This window comes from Ctenopharyngodon idella, chromosome 12 (genome assembly GCF_019924925.1).
Source record: "Ctenopharyngodon idella isolate HZGC_01 chromosome 12, HZGC01, whole genome shotgun sequence".
NCBI classification, from domain to species: Eukaryota; Metazoa; Chordata; class Actinopteri; order Cypriniformes; family Xenocyprididae; genus Ctenopharyngodon; species Ctenopharyngodon idella.
In genome coordinates this window covers 28,749,617-28,769,336 of record NC_067231.1, presented here as the reverse complement: position 1 = coordinate 28,769,336, position 19,720 = coordinate 28,749,617, and the positions used below count along the sequence as shown (strand labels likewise).

The window sequence follows — 19,720 nt, the reverse complement described above, 5'->3', positions numbered from 1 at the left end:
AAAGATGTTTTAAAGTTGAAAGAACAAACAAAATCTAATTTTCAATCAGTCTACGGTTGGATCACCACTTAAAACATTTTATTTTATTATTTATTTATTTATTTATTTATTTTTAAAATAAGTTGCAAAGTGTGTTTTGAAAGCATTGACTTGACGTCAATTTACTTGAAATCTTTGTGCTCAATTGCAAAGGGAGGTTCGGCTGTTTTTTATCTCTTGTTTTGTCAGGTAAATAAGAGATGTTCTGAAAGTTCAAGAGAAATTGTCTTCAGCTTTGAACTTATAACACAAATGAAACAGGGAACTTAAGTAAAGAGCGTTCTGGAGATAACTATTTCATAACCACTACAAAAAAATATACATAAAACAACATTTATTTATTAATTGTATATTAATAAATATGTATGTTTAGCAAAATGTATATTTGTAATTTTCCATGACAACAGCTCCCCCTGTTGACCCCTGCTACAACTACAATGTTCTGGATGATCCATGGAGAGCCACCAACAATCAATATTCCTCTCAGATAATGTGTGACACTTGGGTCAGCTGGAACGGCTGGTACCGTCTCTTCATTCAGGATCAGAGTGTTCAGATGCCAGACACATGTGTTGATGAGTATAGTTGTGGCACTCACGCCCCACTGTGGCTGAATGGAGGACATCCAACAGTTGAGGATGGAGTGGTCACTCGAGATGTCTGCGGTCACTGGAGCAATAACTGCTGCCATTTCCAGTCCAATCCCATTAAAGTCAAAGCCTGTCCAGGAGATTATTATGTCTATGAGTTTGTGAGCCCAACTGCCTGCAGTTTGGCATACTGTGCAGGTAAATATATACATGTGCTCTTTGTTTATGTAAGATATGTTTTTTTTTTTTTTTTTTGGTAATATTTATAATTTATTTCAGATTCAAGCCACATAAACACTACCACTACTACTGTCATGCCAGAGACAACCACAGCTGAAACTACAACAACAGAAACTACAACCATGGACACAACGACTGGTAATATAATGTATTGTGTTACAATCTGGAGGATTATTGTTTTGCATGAGCAAATCAGATCCATGTTATGTGTTTGTGATGCATTTGAATAATTTACAGAAACAAACACTAAATAGGTCTATATGATTTTGCAATCCCCTTTTTTCTTTCGTTCTTTCTTTTTTTCTTTTCTTTTTTTCTTTTTTGCACGAGCAAATCAGATCCATGTTTTGTTTGTGATGCTAAATAATTTTAGATGTGTCAAATCTATAGTTGCAGAAGTTCTTTTGCAGACCCCTTTATATACCAAACACATTTTCATTTTTAAAAATTCAATAATCCATATTCACCTTTCAAATTTCACTTCCAAAAAGTCTGTTTAAAAATACAATCTATAATATTCAACAGGCAATTTTCGGTCCATTTTATTTCGCTTTACAAATTCGCTTCCACAAATTCAGTGGTTCAAATTCGAAAGAATATTCAACATTTCACATCCGGGAACTGCAGGAATAGCAGTAGAGTGCTGATGCATGATCTCCATCAGCTGTTAGTCAGGGCCAGTATATATGCAGAAAATCTGATTAGGACAAAAGCTGTGATTACATTTAATTCAATGTAAGCAGCTTTCTCTACTGCGAACGAGATTATAACGTTATTCCCCCGATGCTGATGTACAGATCAGACATTATGTCTGAGGAAGACTTCTCTCAGTTGTTTAGTTTCCTTAACTTTTTATCATGCTGCTGTGCTGCAGTACCAGGGTTTCCCCTCATACGTCCTACTCCAGGATTCCACTTGGTACATATGTAAATGCTTAATGTAGATTAATGGACTAAAGACCAAATTCATACCTTATTGGCGATGTAGGTTATACTATATAGGCTACAGGCAAGCAGATGGACTCAGAATATGAACATAATGCTCATAGTTTCACGCTAAGCGTGATCCAGTGAAATACTGGCATAAAGTTGGCTTGAAGTTGGACGTTCGATATTAGCAAATTTAGGGACTGCTAGACTGTAAGACCTTCGTTCATCTTCGGAACACAAATTAAGATATGTTTGATGAAATCCCAGAGCTTTCAGGTTCTACGTCAGAATGCTGACTCATTATTGGCCGGCTCCTGCATCAGCATCACATGCATGCATCATGCTGCTCTCATGAAGAACGTGGGCCAATACTAAGCCGGCGTTCTGATGTAGAACCTGGAAGCGCTGAACGTACAGTAAACAGCGTAGGAGAATGACACAAAAGAGAAGATATTGTTGAATAAAGTCATTATTTTCATTTTGTTTTTGCACACAAAAAGTATTTTTGTTGCTTAATAAAATTAAGGTTGAACTGCTGCAGTGACATCGACTGTTTTAACATTGTCTTTAGTAACTTTCTGGACCTTGAATGTGGTTTTTAAATTGCTGTCTATGCCAATACATTTGGGATTAATTTTCCTTTATTAACTAGCAACTACTCTGAAGTAAACATACCGGACAATGAAACTGAATGAACAGAGGATTTAAATACACAGGGATAATTAATGTTACCAGAAACACTTGCATGACGATCAAAAACCATGGAGACAAACTAGCAACCGAAACACAGGCAAACAGGAACAGAACACAGTGGAAACAAAACCAAAACTGAACATAATCGTTACAGTAGGACGTGGAGCTGGAGAGGGATGTAACCAGACAGGGGCAGGTAGAACAGTCCATGTGGAGGGTGGGAGGAGCAGGAGTGTCCAGGCAGGGAACCAGAGCACAGCTAGGATGAAAGCTCACGGCTGAGTCTATGGAGGAATGACGGAGATGAAGACAATGGAGATGGACCCTTATGCGCAGACGGAATATTGGATGGGACTGGGCGACACAGATGGTCCTGAAGGGTCCGAGGTGGAGCCAGGGTGCCAGAAGACTAAGGTGGAGCCGGTGGGACTGAAGACCAATGCGGAGCCAGATGGAGCCAAACGGATGGAGAGATGGAGTGCAGTGGATGGCTTGGAAGTCCGTGGCGCAGACAGAGTGACGTCTGACCAAGACGGAGCTTGTGGGATGAGGGAGCCCGGTAGAGCTGCAAGGATGATGGTATCTGGTGGAGTCAAGTTATTTTCTTTCATTTGTGATATGTGAATCAGTGTCCATCATTTTGCGAGCAACTGGTGATAAAGAAAAATGCCACGTTGCAATATTGAAAATATTTAATTTTTTTAACCATGAAAGCGAGCTAGTAGATATCACACAAATAATGTGCAAACTTCGCGTGAGAGTTATGCGGGTGAAGAAATCTCAAACGCCAGTCAATTATTCACTACAGAAAATGAAGTAAAGCCTGGCCGAGCTTTTGACATCTGTCGCTGCATTAACGGCGCATATTCTCTTATGCAAGATGAATCTAATTTATTTTCTTAATAATTCTCTTGTGGCCCATAGTGAGAAATTTTTTTTTGTATTTTTCATGAATGAGAAGTATTTCGTGTTAAACAAATTGTTTTTTAAATGAGGAGTAAGCTAACTAACTAATCTTTTATTGTCCTCGCAGCGCGCGAGTTATGCGGTGATGCGCTATGATATTGTGGGGCAAATTAATTACAATATTCATTTAATAATAAAAGTAGCACGATAATAATAAGAACAATTTAATAGACCTGCGTGCCCGCCCGCTTTACGCCACTGTGAAGGGATAAACGGCGTTCAGGCACAGCATCAAAGCGATTAAATGCATGCACCGTTCAATGTTCAGTGCCTACTGCAATGTCCGTGTCTCTCTTGTCTCATGATGTTTCTCATGTGTTTTCAGTCGTCGCAAGCAAGAAACTTTTACTAGACTGTGGAGTAGCTTTGACTCCCTGAACAGTGTTCGCGTGCAGCCAAATTTTTATGACCACGGACGGTGTGGCACTCACGGGAAAAGGAGAACCTTTGAAAAGCTCGTGCGCTCAACTGTGCGGAGCGGAACACGGGAAATTAATTATATACGGGGCAAACCACTCAAAATTGTAGTGGACTGGAGCTGACGGACTACATCGGGAAAAATATGGGGGAAAAATGTTCACCATTACCCATGGTAATGATGAACAGGTGAAATGGGCGGAAGAACAGCTGGGATGATCCATGATTGACAGCAGAACAGTAACACCAGACTTCACCTGCTGGTCAGAGCAGGAACAGAAAAACTTGAAAACCAACAAGAGAGAGAAATGATAGTAGATGTAAAAAGGATAATAGGAAATTTCCTAAATGACAAATATATTGGAAATAAAAATATATACATTTGGTACTGAGGGAATACACTGAAGGTAGAGTACTTTGTGATCTGGATAAGAAAAAGCATGAAATCATATGATTTTACAAAGCCTAATTTGTCCTTTACAAATAAGGATAAAATAATGTTTTTTTTTTTTTTTAATGGAAAAATTTTACTTAAATATTTAAATCTCACATTTATCATCAAAGTTCCAAAACAAAGTGTAACATTGTCATTTCTATTTGGTGAAAACAAATATAAATACAGTTGCTAGAAATCACTCAAGTGAGATCTAGATGACAACTCTTTTTAAAATAGTGATAGAAGGATATAAAGGATGCACTTGTTGTAGGTTTAGTCAGTTTATCTAATCCATTCTCAGTTTACCATCCCAATATCTTCTCTTTCATACAGACACAGATGTTAGATGTTTACCTGTACTCTTGTTTTTGCCACCTCAGTGGGCGAATGAGGTTTTTTTTTTTCTTTTCTTTTTTTCTTTATTCACTCAGAACCAACTTCCAGCTCTGATCCATGCTATGATTATCATACTCTTGATGAATATTGGAGAGACATTCGGCAAAGTCAGTACTATGGATATGATGACACTCTTGTTGAATGGAGTGGCTGGTATCGACTGTATTTGAATGGAGAAAGTGCCCAGATGTCTGAGTGGTGTGTGAGTAATGTGGGATGTGGTGGTCAAACTGGACTGTATCTCAACGGTTCTCATCCAACACTTGAGGATGGAGTGGTGACCCGTGAAGTCGTGGGAACTAATACATGGTGGTGGTGGGGGTATTCCAATCAGTGTGGAGCCTACAGTTCAACGCCTATCCAAGTCAAAGCCTGTCCAGGAGATTATTACGTCTATGAATTTGTCAAACCCATCATATCAGCTCCAGGGCCTATGTACTGTGCAGGTACAACTTTAACCCTTTTCTTTGGGATATTTGTTATGATTTTTTTTTTAATGTCACTATAAAGAGTAAATGCACTATTAATTAGATAACATTGATTTAACATACACCTTTTATTTTATGAAAATAAGCATGTTTTAACTAGTTATAATCATTGGTGTGCAGTTCATTATCCATTCTGTACAGTAGGTTATGTTGGCTCGCCATACAGATCAATAGCACTCACCTAGATCTCTTTGTTGCACAATTCCTCAAATCACACTTTAAGCCATTCATGAAAATATTAATATGTATAATGTATATGAATGCACATTGTAATATTACTTCACAGCCCTCTTCTGCCTATTTGCAGTCAAGTCTTTGTCAGAAAAAATCTTATTTGCACAGCTTCGGTCATTTGTATCCCCAATTGTTGCTGTGCCCCATTCTCCAGACGGTGAACGTGATTTTACCAAGTACAACATGTTCCTGGATCAACATCATTGTTGATCCTGGAACAACATTACAATCAACCAATCAGATTTGAGGGAAAAGTTTAGAGTTTATGTCAAGTTTAGGCTTACAACCAGGGTTAGGTGCTTCTATGTCAGTGTTATTCACCTATCATTTCCCTCTGATTTTAGGGATAAATTATGGGTAGGGATAGGTTTAGGGGTAGGAATAGGGTTATGACTAAATTTTCAGACAAGAATGTTGTTCCAGGATCAGCAAAATATGTTGATTCAGGAACATGTCTTGGCAAAATCACGGTGACCCAGGGCAGGCTGTTAAGGTCAGCTAATGTAGACTTGCCCCATTTTGAGCCTGAAAATACACTACTGGCTAGAATATAATTCTCAACATAATGAAATTAACCATCATAATAGGTATAAGGATATAATACTCTTATACTCTTTAGGATATAATATATATATATATATATATATACTATTTTTTAATAGTATTTTTCCAAACTCCATGACAGTTGCTTTCCAAAGCATCAGCAGTGAACCCTGCTACAACTATGAGTCTCTGGATCGTCCCTGGAGAGCCAACAATGAAAGTGGAGATTCCATTTGTGATGACTCTTTCTCCTGGAATGGCTGGTACCGGCTTTTCTACTATGGAATGGACATCCAGATGCCAGAGACCTGTGTTAGTTCATACAGCTGTAACACAGAAATCAATCTGTGGCTCAGTGATCCTCACCCTCAGATAGAGGATGGAGTGGTGATCAGGGAGGTCTGTGGAGGGTCTTATTGGGGAGGCTGCTGTGAATACAAGTCAAAACCCATCAGAGTGAAAGCGTGTCCAGGCAATTACTATGTCTATGAACTTGTCAATCAAGCATGGTGGTGTTCAGGATACTGTACAGGTACTGTGCTTTTCTCATTTATTTAAAGGGGTCATGAACTAAGAATTTCAAAATTCCCTTGATCTTTTGACATATAAGAGGTCATTGTACTATACAAACATCCTGTAAGTTCCAGAACTCAAATTTTTTTTGTTAGTCTAAAAACAGCTTATATTGAAGCCAATCTGCCAAAATGACAGGTCGTGGAATGTGCCATTTTTTTACATAATAGTGTGGCTAAACACCGCCTCTGCAGAAGAAGATTAGTGCCTGTTTCAACATCACTGCCTGTTTAGCCCCGCCCACTGAATGCCATATAGTAGGTAACAGAAAGACACTACTGCTGGGTTACTAGAGCTAGCAAGTGATAAAGATGGCTTTGGGGGTAGCAAGATGTAAATGTCTAAGTTGAACATTATTTATTTGTATTTGGTACATTTCACAGTGGATTACTCATAGTGAATCATTTCAAAAGAGTCCGCACACTGCACCAAAGAAGAAAAAACATCAAATGCGAGACAAAAACAAGATTTTTACTGAAAAAAAAGAGCAAACGTTTTGGTCACATGTGACTTTTGTCAATGCCAAACTTACTAATCAGGGTAGGAAAATGCCTTTTATTTCTGTATTATGACCAATTTTGATGTAAACATCATTCTAACATTATAAGTGCACCATGAAACATTATAAAACAATACAACAATGCAGTTCCTGACCCCATTAAGTATTTCAAACCTTTTTTAAAAAATGATTTCTTTCATGATATGAATTTTCTTCTTTTTAGATGTCAGCACTATTTCACAGGCAGTTTCCACTATAAGTCCAGATATATTCACTGGATCCAGCATCACATTGAGTAAGTTGTAAATAATATATATGAACAAATGTTATATATAATATAAATTAGTGTTATTAAAAATGATCTGTTTTTTTCAATCTATTTTTCAACTATTTTTCAATAAAAAATTTAATTTTTTTTGCATAAACTTTTTCACTATTACACAGTTACATTGTGTATGAATGGTTTAAAAATCTATTATTAAGAATGATTATTACAGTGTTTCACTGGTTCAGATTTACACTCATAAAGTTCCTCATTGAAATATAACTTGTTTGTTTTGATCTCATCATCTCTCACTAACAGATTATGACCCATGCAATAACTACAACATACTCGACAACTACTGGAGAAGCACACTCAATTACTGGTATTGGTATGGATACATATCTGATCATGATGACACTCGTGTAGAATGGGATGGCTGGTATCGACTCTTCATTAATGGATCAAGTGCTCAGATGCCTGAATGGTGTGTGTCTTACATGTCATGTGGAGGTTATAGTGCTCTGTATCTTGGTGACACTCATCCTCGGCTAGAAGATGGAGTTGTTACTCGTGAAATTTACGGCTCCCGTAATGATCAGTGCAGTCGCTACAGATCCGACCCAATCCAAGTCAAAGCTTGTCCTGGAAATTATTATGTCTACAAATTTACCAGACCGACTCTTTCAATCCCAGCTCCTGTATATTGTGCAGGTACATTCATCCTTTTTTATATTTGACATGCTTATCATGAATTTTATTGATTTAGATTCATATTATTAATTTGAATATATTTAATCTGCAATATATAATGCTCTTTTTTTTTTTTTTTTTTCCTTAATAGTGCCTTTCTTCACCCCAAGTGTCGATCCCTGCTACAACTATACCAGTCTGGATGAGCCTTGGAGATCCACAGACAACTATTACTATAATAACTATTACTACTATCAATGTGATTATAATGTGGAGTGGAATGGCTGGTACAGGCTGTTCAACAATAGTGAAAATGCTCAGATGCCAGAATCATGTGTTAATCAAGGCATGTGTGGCACTGGTGAACCACTGTGGCTCAACGGCCCTCACCCACAGCTGGAAGATGGAGTGGTCACCCGTCAGGTCTGTGTCTCATCATGGAATGGCTGCTGTACTTACAAATCCCACCCTATAAGAGTCAAAGCCTGTCCAGGAAATTACTATGTTTATGAGTTTGTCAAGCCAATATTTTGCGGAGCTTACTGTGCAGGTGAACATTTACTCATTTGCATTTAGTCATTTGCTATTTTGGATTTTGTTTGAAAATGATTGATGTTGATATAAAATGTTCCTCATACCAGAATCCTCAAGTCAGTCCATCTCATCAGTGTCTACAACAACAGAGACAATCCCATCCATAGAATCCATTACTCCACCAATCACAACCACTGGTAAAGTATTGACTTGCTTCCTTCATAAACTCTCATGAGCATCTTTTTGGACATGTATTTTTTTTTATTTTTTATTTTTTTATTAAACATGATCTGGTAACACTTTACAATAAGATTCATTAGTTAAACATTAGTTAATGTATTAACTAACATGAACTAACCACGAGCAATACATTTGTTACTGTATTTACTAATCTTTAACATTAGTTAATGAAAATACAGTTGTTCATTGTTTGTTCGTGTTAATTCCCAGTGCATTAATGAATGTTAACAAGATTTTAATAATGTATAAGTAAATGTTGAAATTAACATTAACAAAGATTAATAAATGCTGTATAAGTGCAGTTCATTATTAGTTCATGTTAACTAATGTAGTTAACTAATGTTAATTAATGAACCTTATTGTAAAGTGTTACCCATGATCTCTTGAAATATTCCTCTTAATCACATTAAGTAAATTCATAGCTAAATTAATGTCTGCAGAAAAGATGAACAAAAATCACATTAGGAAGAATAAATACAGCTCATGTAGAATGCATTTTTAGAACAAGTGAAGTACTGAAACTTTGTTAATAGTGAAAACTAAACCACCAGTGTTTCTCAAACTCAGTTCATAACCCCTGTTCACATGCCCCAACCATCAGAGACAGGACATTACTAAAAGTACAGACAGATATATAAAAAAATACAAGAATCAGAATGTAATTTCATAGCTTTTTATACATTCATACAATTTTATAGTGTATTGACGTTCTTTGCCTCAATGTCACTTATTATGGTTTTTGGTGAGATTTTTGGACCCCCCTGGCTATTCTAGACAGACTCCAGTTTGAGAAAAACTAATTAGCAAACAATAGATGCAAGTTAATAAGCCAATCTTAACAATAAATCAAATGCATATCCAGGAACATACGGAAGCCTTAAACGGCCATGGATTATTATTTTTTTCTATCTTGTTTTGTCGTGATCACGACTTATTTTCTCGTGATCTCGAGATAACAAAAGTTGTTTTGTCGTGATCACGACTTATTTTCTCGTGATCTCGAGATAACAAAAGTTGTTTTGTCGTGATCACGACTTAATTTTCTCGTGATCTCGAGATAACAAAAGCTGTTTTGTCGTGATCACGACTTAATTTTCTCGCGATCTCGAGATAACAAAAGTTGTTTTGTCGTGATCACGACTTAATCTCTGCTGTAAATTACACAAATGTGCCAACAGGTGTCAGTATATTACCAAATATGACTGATGATGTGCGGTAAATTTCCACTTTACTGTATTAGTTCATATTGGCCCAGATTGTACGAGTTTCGGACAGAGAGAGTCTTCGTGATCGCTTTATTTTGTGCAGTATTGTGTGCGTTAAGTAATTAACTTAACTGTTAAATGCTTGAATATAATTATTTTGCTTGAAAGTGTGTCTGTTATCGTTCTGACTAGTGCAGGACTCACCACAGTTTCACGACCGCAATAGTTCGGTGTGATACTAAACTTATTGCTTATTAAAACTAATTTTGATGTCACTGTATAGTATTCTGTTTGCACCTTATTGTGTATCTTTAAGACGCCATTTTAATCATCGCAGTTTCAGTGTTCGTTTTACTCACTCAATGTATATTGATAAGAAATATGATTTATAGCCTATGTCATTTAATTCAGTGATAGTGTGTAACCTATTTTCTACATTTCTTTGTTGGAAACAACACACATACATAAACACTCTTCTCAAACAGCATCCCAAGATTGTTTTAGCCTATATCAACTGGACTAAAGTTTTGTTTTTTGGAAATCTGGAGTATTGCACCTCTTTTTAATGGAAACTGGAGGAAGACAGTTTAATGATATCACAGCCTATCCTACATGACGAATAAAAATAACAAACACATTATGTAATATAATTTTATTTCAAACGAATGAGGAAAATAAAGTGGGTTTAATCGAATAATTTATAGAATTATAGAATAATCTGGCATCTTTCTGAAGGTATACTCTAGCTGCGCTTGAGATGTTGAATGCTCTGTTGATCATTAAACATGTTAATTACACAAATAGAATGTTTAGCGTACATTTATTGAACAGTGATTGATTAGCCTATATGTATTTATTTATTGTAAACTTTATTATTAAGTGAAGTAAACTTTATTATTAAGTGAAGTAAACATTTTGCTGAAACATCCACAAGATATAAGAGAGCATGATTTATCCGTCGATCAGATGCGCGTGAAAGTTGTGTTCGTTACTATAGCAACAGTAGAATCCGGGTACAGTGTGTTTCAGACTCAATCACTGTAAAAATAACTTTTATGTCGAGATGACGAGAAAACGTCTCAGGTTAGGTATGTAACCATGGTTCCCTGAGAGGGAACGAGACGCTGCGTCAAGCGCTTTGGGAACGCCTCTGCGTGAATGCGTCGTGAAGCACATGTGAAATCTGTCCAATGGCGTGGCGGAACGTCATAGGCGGGTGACGTCATGACCAGGAAACTATAAAGCACACCCGAACCAAACAGAGTTAGCTTCTGAAAGTCGAAGTAAGTCGATACAGGCATGCAGGGAGTATGGCAACGGGACGCAGCGTCTCGTTCCCTCTCAGGGAACCATGGTTATATACGTAACCTGAGACGTTCCCTTTCAAGGGAACTCGCGCTGCGTCAAGCGCTTTGGGAACGAGATACCCACGCCGCCATAAGACCGAGTGCCTGTCTGTGTGAAACTGTTCAGCGCACACTAAGACACCAGCACCCTTGACCCCGGGGTAGAGGCCACATCTAGGTTATAAAACCTAACAAAAGTGTGCGGCGAGGACCACCCCGCCACATCACAAACTTCTTGGAGGGACACTCCAGACAACAGGGCCAAAGAGGCCGCCATACTCCGTGTAGAGTGAGCACGGACCTTAAGAGGAGAAGGAAGACCGGCAGACTCATACGCAAGTGAGATAGCCTCAACTACCCACTTGCTCAAGGTTTGCTTAGATGCGGGGTGCCCCTTACGTGGGGCCCCGAAACAGGCGAACAACTGATCCGTCTTACGCCACAGGGCAGCTCTGTGGACGTAAGCATCCAAAGCCCGAACAGGGCACAGCAAATTAAGTTTTTCCTGGTCCGGATCCAGAAATGGAGGAGGGCAAAAGGCCTGCAACATAATAGGGCCCGCCACATTAGTGGGGACCTTAGGGACATAACCTTCCCGAGGAAAGAGGAAGGCTTTTACCATGCCTGGCGCAAAGTCCAAGCAAGAGGGAGAGACCGAAAGGGCTTGTAGGTCACCAATTCTCTTTAACGAAGAGATAGCGAGGAGGAAAAGAGTCTTTAGAGTGAGGAATTTAACATGAACCTCTTCAATAGGCTCGAAAGGAGCAGTAGACAGGCCCTCCAATACTATAGCCAAGTCCCATGTGGGAACTCTCTGACGTGCCGCAGGCCTCAGCCTCAGAGTACCACGGAGGAAGCGAGTAACCCAAGGGTGTCTGCCCAGAGAAGCACCCTCCAAAGGAACATGATAAGCCGCAAAGGCTGCCACGTAGACCTTTAGCGTCGAAGGAGATAAACCAGAAGAAAATTTTTCTTGAAGAAACTCCAGAACTGTACTGACTGGGCAGTTAACAGGATCAACATTACGTTCTCTACACCAAGAAGAGAAAACATTCCATTTCAAGGAATACAGCTTCCTCGTGGAGGGAGCTCTGGAATGGAGCATAGTCTCCACTACCTCAGTAGAGAGACCGGAATCTAAGAGCTGTGCCCCCTCAGAGGCCACGCCCACAACTTCCACAACTCCGGGCGGGGGTGAAGAATTGAGCCCCCCGCCTGCAAGAGTAGGTCCCTCCTGACTGGAATCTCCAGAGGAGAGCCGATGAGGAGGGACATAAGGTCCGAGAACCATACTCGGCCCGGCCAAAACGGGGCTACTAGGAGCAACTGGACCCCGTCCTGGCGCACTCTCTCCAGAACTCCCGGAAGCAGAGCAATCGGGGGAAAGGCGTACAGACGCAGCCTCGGCCACGTCTGCACCATAGCGTCCAACCCCAGGGGGGCTGGATATGAGAGGGAGAAATATAGAGGACATTGGGTCGTTTCCAGAGACGCAAACAAGTCCACATCCGCTTTCCCGAAGCGCTCCCAAAGGAGCTCCACCACCTCGGGGTGGAGTCTCCACTCCCCGGGCCTCGGCCCCTGCCTCAACAGGATGTCTGCTTCCTGATTCAGATGCCCTGGGATGTAAACTGCCCTGACTGACAGCAACCTCCCTTGGGCCCACAGGAGGATCTGGTGTGCCAACTTGCATAAGGGGCGCGACCGCAGACCCCCCTGATGGTTTATATATGAGACCACCGCTGTGTTGTCCGTGCGGACCAACACATGATGGCCCCTGAGATCTGGGAGGAAGTGTTTGAGTGCCAGGAACACAGCCATCATCTCCAACTGGTTTATGTGCCAGGAAAGATAATGACCCCTCCACAGACCCTGAGTCGAGCGACCACTCATGATCGCCCCCCACCCGGTGAGGGACACATCCGTCGTTAGCGTTACGCGACGACAAGGAGCCCCCAACACCGGGCCTTGGGAAAGAAACCAGGGTTTCTTCCACATGACACAAGCACGAAGGCATCGCCGCGTGACCTTGATCATGCGAAACGGATTTCCCCTCGGGGAAAACCCCCTGGTTTTGAGCCACCACTGCAAGGGTCTCATGTACAGCAGGCCAAAAGGTATCACATTGGACGCAGCTGCCATCAGACCTAACAGTCTCTGAAACTGTTTCACAGTGAGTGACTGACCTAGCTTCAGCTTGTTTACGGCTGTGAGAATGGCCTCTATGCAAGCTGGCGACAGACGAGCTTGCATTGACACTGAATCCCAAACTACGCCTAGAAAAGAGGTTCTCTGAGCTGGAGAAAGCACACTCTTCTTTGCATTTAGCCGTAACCCCAGAGGGTTCATATGGGCGAGAACAGCATCTCGATGCTGAACCACCAACTCTTCTGACTGTGCTAGAATCAACCAGTCGTCTATGTAATTCAACACGCGGATGCCCTGGAGTCGCAGAGGAGCCGGAGAAAACGAGAAAATTAAGTCGTGATCACGACAAAACAAGATAGAAAAAAATAATAATCCATGGCCGTTTAGGGCTTCCGTAGGTGTCAGTTCTTGAAGACGTTTTAAAGTTGAAAGAAACAAATACATCTGATTTTCAATCAGTCTGATCACATGAAAATCGTTTTTTTTTTTTTTTTTGCAAATAAGTGGCAAAGCGTGTTTTGAAAGCTTTGACTTCTTGGAGTCAATTTGCTTGCAATCTGTTTTGCTCAATTGCAGAGGGACTCAAGTTTAGCTGTTTTTATCACTTGTTTTGTCAGATAAATGAGATGTTCTGAAAGTTTAAGGCAAACTGTCTTCAGCTTTGAACTTAAAACTCAAATGAAACAAGGACCCTAAGTAATGTGTGTTCTAGAGATAACTTCTTTTTCATAGCATGACAACTACAAAAATTATGAATAAAACAACATTCATTTATTCATTCAACAAGATGTACACTTGTAATATTTCCATAACAACAGCTCCCCCTGTTGACCCCTGCTACAACTACAGTGTTCTGGATGATCCATGGAGAGCCACCAACAATCAACATTCCTCTCAGATAATGTGTGATGCTTGGGTCAGCTGGAACGGCTGGTACCGTCTCTTCATTCAGGATCAGAGCGTTCAGATGCCAGACACATGTGTTGATGAGTATAGTTGTGGCACTCATGCTCCACTGTGGCTGAACGGAGGACATCCAACAGTTGAGGATGGAGTGGTCACTCGAGATGTGTGCGGTCACTGGAGCAATAACTGCTGCTATTTCCAATCCAATCCCATTAAAGTCAAAGCCTGTCCAGGAGATTATTATGTCTATGAGTTTGTGAGCCCAACTACCTGCCATTTGGCATACTGTGCAGGTAAATATATTTACATGTGCCCTTTGTTTATATAAGAGATAATTGTTTTTTTTTTTTTAAATGTTAATATTTATAATTTATTTCAGATTCAAGCCACATAAACACTACCACTACTACTGTCATGCCAGAGACAACCACAACTGAAACTACAACAACAGAAACTACAACCATGGACACTACAACTGGTAATATAATGTATTGTGTTACAATCAGGAGAATTGTTGTTTGGCGTTAGTAAATCAGATCCATGTTATGTTTTTGTGATGCATTTGAATAATTTAAAAGAATTTATAAAGCTATATAGGCTATTATATCATCAGTCAGTGATACAGCCATAGGCACAAGGTCACAGGTGATCACAGCTGTGCAGATATAAGTCATAATGCTGTATCATGTGCACTTCATTATGCAGAGATTGCAAATATTATGACGGGGACACTGAGGTAAATAAAAATTAAATTATGTCTATGACATTACTAATAAATGTTCAATACTTTTTGTGTTGTTGTTTTTCTTTTTTCAGACAATGGCATTAATATTACGGGTCGATTTTATCCATTTGGAACTGGAGACACAGTGAATGGACGCATTGATGATGGAAGTTCATCAGTTATATACCTCCAGCAGCCCTTTATATTTTTTGGGCAAACATACAACCAAATTCATGTAAGTCAATCAGATACGAGAGGATCTTGGATTATGAGTGTCTAAACTTTTGTCTATAAACATTGTACCCTTGGAGAAAAAGTAAATGGGAAAAACCCCTTCACTGCAGTTTAAATTACTGTTACAAGCGATTTTGCATCCTTTATAATTCTTAATTCTTAATAATTATAATTCTGCACATGATAATCAGTCCTCTTCTATTTCAGGTTAACAACAATGGACACTTGACTTTTGACAGTGCATGGTCCAGCTACACTCCATACCAGTTCCCAGCTTATGGAGGGAAAGATCTCATTGCTCCATTCTGGACAGATATTGACAACCGTTGGAATGGTGTTATCTCATATCAACAGTACACCTCTGGCAGTGTCCTTACACAGGCGACCCAAGACATAAACCAATACTTTCCTGACTTGAGTTTCTCTGCTTCATGGGTCTTTGTTGCAACATGGGATAGAGTTGCATACTACTCCAATTCAGGAACTGTAAGTAGCCCAGTTTGGTACCATGGAAACCTTCATGTGCCCATAAAAAAAATAAAAATTGGTATACCACGTGTTTTCTTGCTTCACTTCCAAAGAAAAAAAACAACTTTTTTTGTGTCTTTTTTAAGGAAACATCTTTCCAAGTGGTTTTGATTTCAAATGGCCATCTCTCATTTGTTGTAATGAACTATGGTTCAATCGCTCCAACACAACGATATGTACAGGTATGCATAAGATGACAGATTGATATGATGTATTGAATTATTTATGACTAACTAATCCGACATCTTGATGTCTTCCTTATCATTAGGCTGGTTATGACACCATCGACTCAAGTCACCATTTCTCAATTACTGGATCACTCCAGAATGACATTACAGCCCTACCATACAGCAGCAATGTCAATGTGCCAGGAAGATGGGCCTTCAGAACAGATCAAGGAACACGGGGCTGTCAGTTTAATGGTAATGCTGCTTTTCTGATTGCATGCAATGTTTGCTGTTTGCAGCATTCAAATTTGACCTGTTCAAATTTGATTGTACCGTGCTAGTGAGCCCTAGGAAAAGTCTTCCAGGCTTTAATTACACAAATCCATAAATTCTTTGTTACAGGTTTTCCAGTGCAGCTGGGAGACTCCTTCTGGAGTGATGCCAACTGTCAGCAAAGATGTACCTGTACCAGAACAGGCCTCCAATGTAGCTTTGAGACCTGTACTTATTCCCAAGCTTGTCGTCCAGCTGCTTTCCAATACTCTTGTCAGAACATTCAGCGGCAAACATGCACCATCTCCGGTGATCCTCACTACTACACCTTTGACAATCAGATATTTCACTTTCAAGGAACCTGCACGTATGTTCTGTCTGAGGTTAGTAATGCTGCTATGGCTTTCCATTTATAAGAACAGATTTTATAAAATTGTGAATCCATTAATGATTTTGAATTTTTGCAATTGTTAAGGCATGTGGAAATGGTTTGCCGTACTATCGCATTGAAGGCAAAAACGAGCATCGGGGCAGTACACATGTGTCATGGACTCGGATGGTCAGAGTATTTGTCTATAATGAAGAAATTGAACTGGTCAAAGATCATTATTATGAGGCAAAGGTAAATATCACTGTATTTCTGTAAAGTTGATTTTATTTCAGCCATCATTCCATCTTCCTAATTTCTTTTTTGTCAACATTGTCAAGGTTAATGGGACCTTTCTAGCAACACCATTCACCCTCCACAATGGCTCCATCCAAGTCTATCAGTCAGGTTTTTCCTTGGCCATCAGCACAGATTTTGGTCTCCTAGTGACCTATGATGCATATAGCTATGTCACCATCTCTGTACCTTATGACTACCAGAATGCCACATGTGGTCTGTGTGGGAACTATAACCTACATCCTGAAGATGACTTCCGTTCAATCTCTGGGGAGATCTTGAGCTCAGATGTTGACTTTGCCAACTCTTGGAAGGTAGATGGGGACACAGATCCTGAATGCCATGATGTCAGATGCACAGGTCTTGCTTGTGCGGTTTGTACCAGCAGTGAAATGAGCCTTTACAGTGACACAAACCACTGTGGAATCCTAGGAGATGTTTCGGGGCCTTTTGCATCTTGCCACTCTGTGTTTTCACCACAGACCTACATAGAGAACTGTGTCTATGATCTTTGTTTAGGAGGAGGGTACCAGCCTATTCTGTGCCACGCTCTCAATGTGTATTCTGCTCAATGCCAACAGCAGGGTGTACAACTAGGGCAGTGGAGACAACCAGGCTTTTGTGGTAAGTGCCTTGTTAAATCTGTATTAGAAGTAAAGTTTGGCATTCAACCTAATGTAACTGAAATATTTGTGCGAGGTGAAAGATCAAAGAGTTTGATGCATATTTTTATTTCTCAATTTCCAGAAATCATATGCCCTGATAGTCACAGTCATTTTGAGTCCCATGGAACAGGTTGCCCTGCAACTTGCAGCAACCCATCTGCCCCAATAAACTGTCCCTTGCCCAGTCAAGAGAGCTGTATTTGTGATGATGGGTACATCCTCAGTGCTGGGCAATGTGTGCCTGAAGTGAACTGTGGCTGCACATTTGAGGGCTTCTATTACTCTGAGGGACAGTCAGTAGTGTTGGACGAGGACTGTGGGAGACAGTGTGTTTGCAGTAGCAGGTCAATGGTCTGCTATCAGCACCAGTGTGGTCCAGCAGAGGTGTGTGGACTCCGTAATGGTGTGAGGGGCTGCAGACCCATCAGTTATGCTACCTGTTCAGTTGAAAGCCTGGGTTCATACCACACCTTTGATGGACATACTTTCAGATACCCTGGAGCTTGTGGACTGACCCTTGCAAGAGTGATGGGGCCATCCCAACTATCATACTTTGTTTTGACAGTGGAGAAAATACCCAGAGGCCTTCAAGGCTTTTCCAGGTTCCTGAAGTTTGAGGCAGGAGGAACTCATGTTTCCATTGAACTGGGAGAAGGTAGCAATGTACAGGTAGGCTAAAGATTTTCATTTATTTGGAACAGTTTACCTATATTATTTCAAACTCATATGCTAGATCAATTAACATTTTTATTCTTCTCAGGTGGATGGACAGATGGTTAGTCTACCCATCAGTGTTGGTTCCAGTCAGATCCGCATCTATCACAGCAGTGTGAGGGGTTTCGTTTTGGAGACAAACTTTGGAGTGACCGTTAGAGCTGACTGGCCGCACATTGTCCGAATCACAGCTCCAACCACTTATAATGGTACACTTGGAGGTCTATGTGGGAACTTGAATGGAAACATTAATGATGAATTCTACAGCCCAGATGGTGTCCTGCTGGATGACTCTCAGCTTTTTGCGGACAGCTGGCGTGACGGATCCCTGTCAGCCCACTGTGAGGACACAGCTGACATTTGGGAACCAGGAGTTTATCAGAATAGGAGTGAGTTCAATGAGCTCTGCAGCATCATGGCAATGAATGATGGACCATTTGCTGAGTGCAGCAGAACACTAGACCCTTGGCAGCGGATTGAAGACTGCATTCGGATGCTGGAGCAGACAGAGGGTGCCAGGGAGGCTCTATGTGAAGCCCTGCGAGGGTACACACTGCACTGCCAACAGAATGGCATTGTAGTTGGAGAGTGGAGGAGTATCACCCACTGTGGTTAGTATCTTGTGAGGTGATGAGATTTTCAGAATTAAACTATATGTCTTCTTCAAAATGCTGATCATTCATTGCCTTTTCCATCTGGTTTTGTCTTAATTATCCCAGATCCCAACTGTCCAGCAAATACCCATTTTGAACTGTGTGGCACATCCTGTCCTGCGTCCTGTCCTAGCCTCTCATTTCCCTTCCAGTGCGCTCTGCCATGCCAGGGGGGATGCCAGTGCAATGATGGACTAGTGCTGGATGGAGATCGCTGTGTTCCCCCCACTGGTTGTGGCTGCCACTATGATGGCCGTTATCGTCAGCCTGGAGAGCAGTTCTGGCATGGTGAAGAGTGCCAGTTCCTATGTGTCTGTGATGGAATCACTGGAAATGTCCGTTGCACACCATCATCTTGCAGTGAACAGGAAATCTGCCGTGTGGTGGAGGGGGAGTATGGCTGCCATCCTCGTCCACATGGTAGCTGTTATGCTTCTGGAGATCCTCATTATATCTCCTTTGATAGAACCTACTTTGACTTTCAAGGCACATGCCGATATGTGCTGGCCACAGTGTGTAATGACACTCGTGGACTTCCACACTTCCAGGTGGAAGCAAGAAATGAAGCATGGCATGGATGGCCAGTGTCAATAACTGTTGAAGTTTTTGTCAATGTCTCTGGGCATCTTGTGCACATGTCACAGGACATGAACAGTTATTCTGCTGTTAAGGTGAGCAAGTCCCACTCACTGTAATTTGCAATGAAGTATATGTGATAGGA

The 19,720-nt window shown here is 40.6% G+C and overlaps 1 protein-coding gene across 7 annotated transcripts in view; it reads left to right on the top strand.

The window, feature by feature from the left end:
- Positions 1–19,720, top strand: part of LOC127523249 (alpha-tectorin-like) — a 124,152-nt gene that overhangs the window by 38,183 nt on the left and 66,249 nt on the right. For 3 of the 7 annotated variants that reach the window (XM_051913749.1, XM_051913748.1, XM_051913750.1), the window contains exons 11-30: positions 447–827; positions 909–1,007; positions 4,742–5,152; positions 6,114–6,503; positions 7,267–7,338; positions 7,627–8,019; positions 8,150–8,548; positions 8,640–8,729; positions 14,290–14,670; positions 14,757–14,855; positions 15,194–15,336; positions 15,543–15,821; positions 15,950–16,045; positions 16,132–16,285; positions 16,433–16,686; positions 16,779–16,925; positions 17,012–17,591; positions 17,715–18,301; positions 18,393–18,957; positions 19,066–19,670. In XM_051913749.1, coding sequence (XP_051769709.1) covers positions 447–827; positions 909–1,007; positions 4,742–5,152; positions 6,114–6,503; positions 7,267–7,338; positions 7,627–8,019; positions 8,150–8,548; positions 8,640–8,729; positions 14,290–14,670; positions 14,757–14,855; positions 15,194–15,336; positions 15,543–15,821; positions 15,950–16,045; positions 16,132–16,285; positions 16,433–16,686; positions 16,779–16,925; positions 17,012–17,591; positions 17,715–18,301; positions 18,393–18,957; positions 19,066–19,670 — 6,125 coding nt within the window. The remainder of the gene's footprint in view (positions 1–446; positions 828–908; positions 1,008–4,741; positions 5,153–6,113; positions 6,504–7,266; positions 7,339–7,626; positions 8,020–8,149; positions 8,549–8,639; positions 8,730–14,289; positions 14,671–14,756; positions 14,856–15,193; positions 15,337–15,542; positions 15,822–15,949; positions 16,046–16,131; positions 16,286–16,432; positions 16,687–16,778; positions 16,926–17,011; positions 17,592–17,714; positions 18,302–18,392; positions 18,958–19,065; positions 19,671–19,720) is intronic. The other 4 variants (XM_051913751.1, XM_051913747.1, XM_051913753.1 and 1 more) reach the window with 4 other exon arrangements.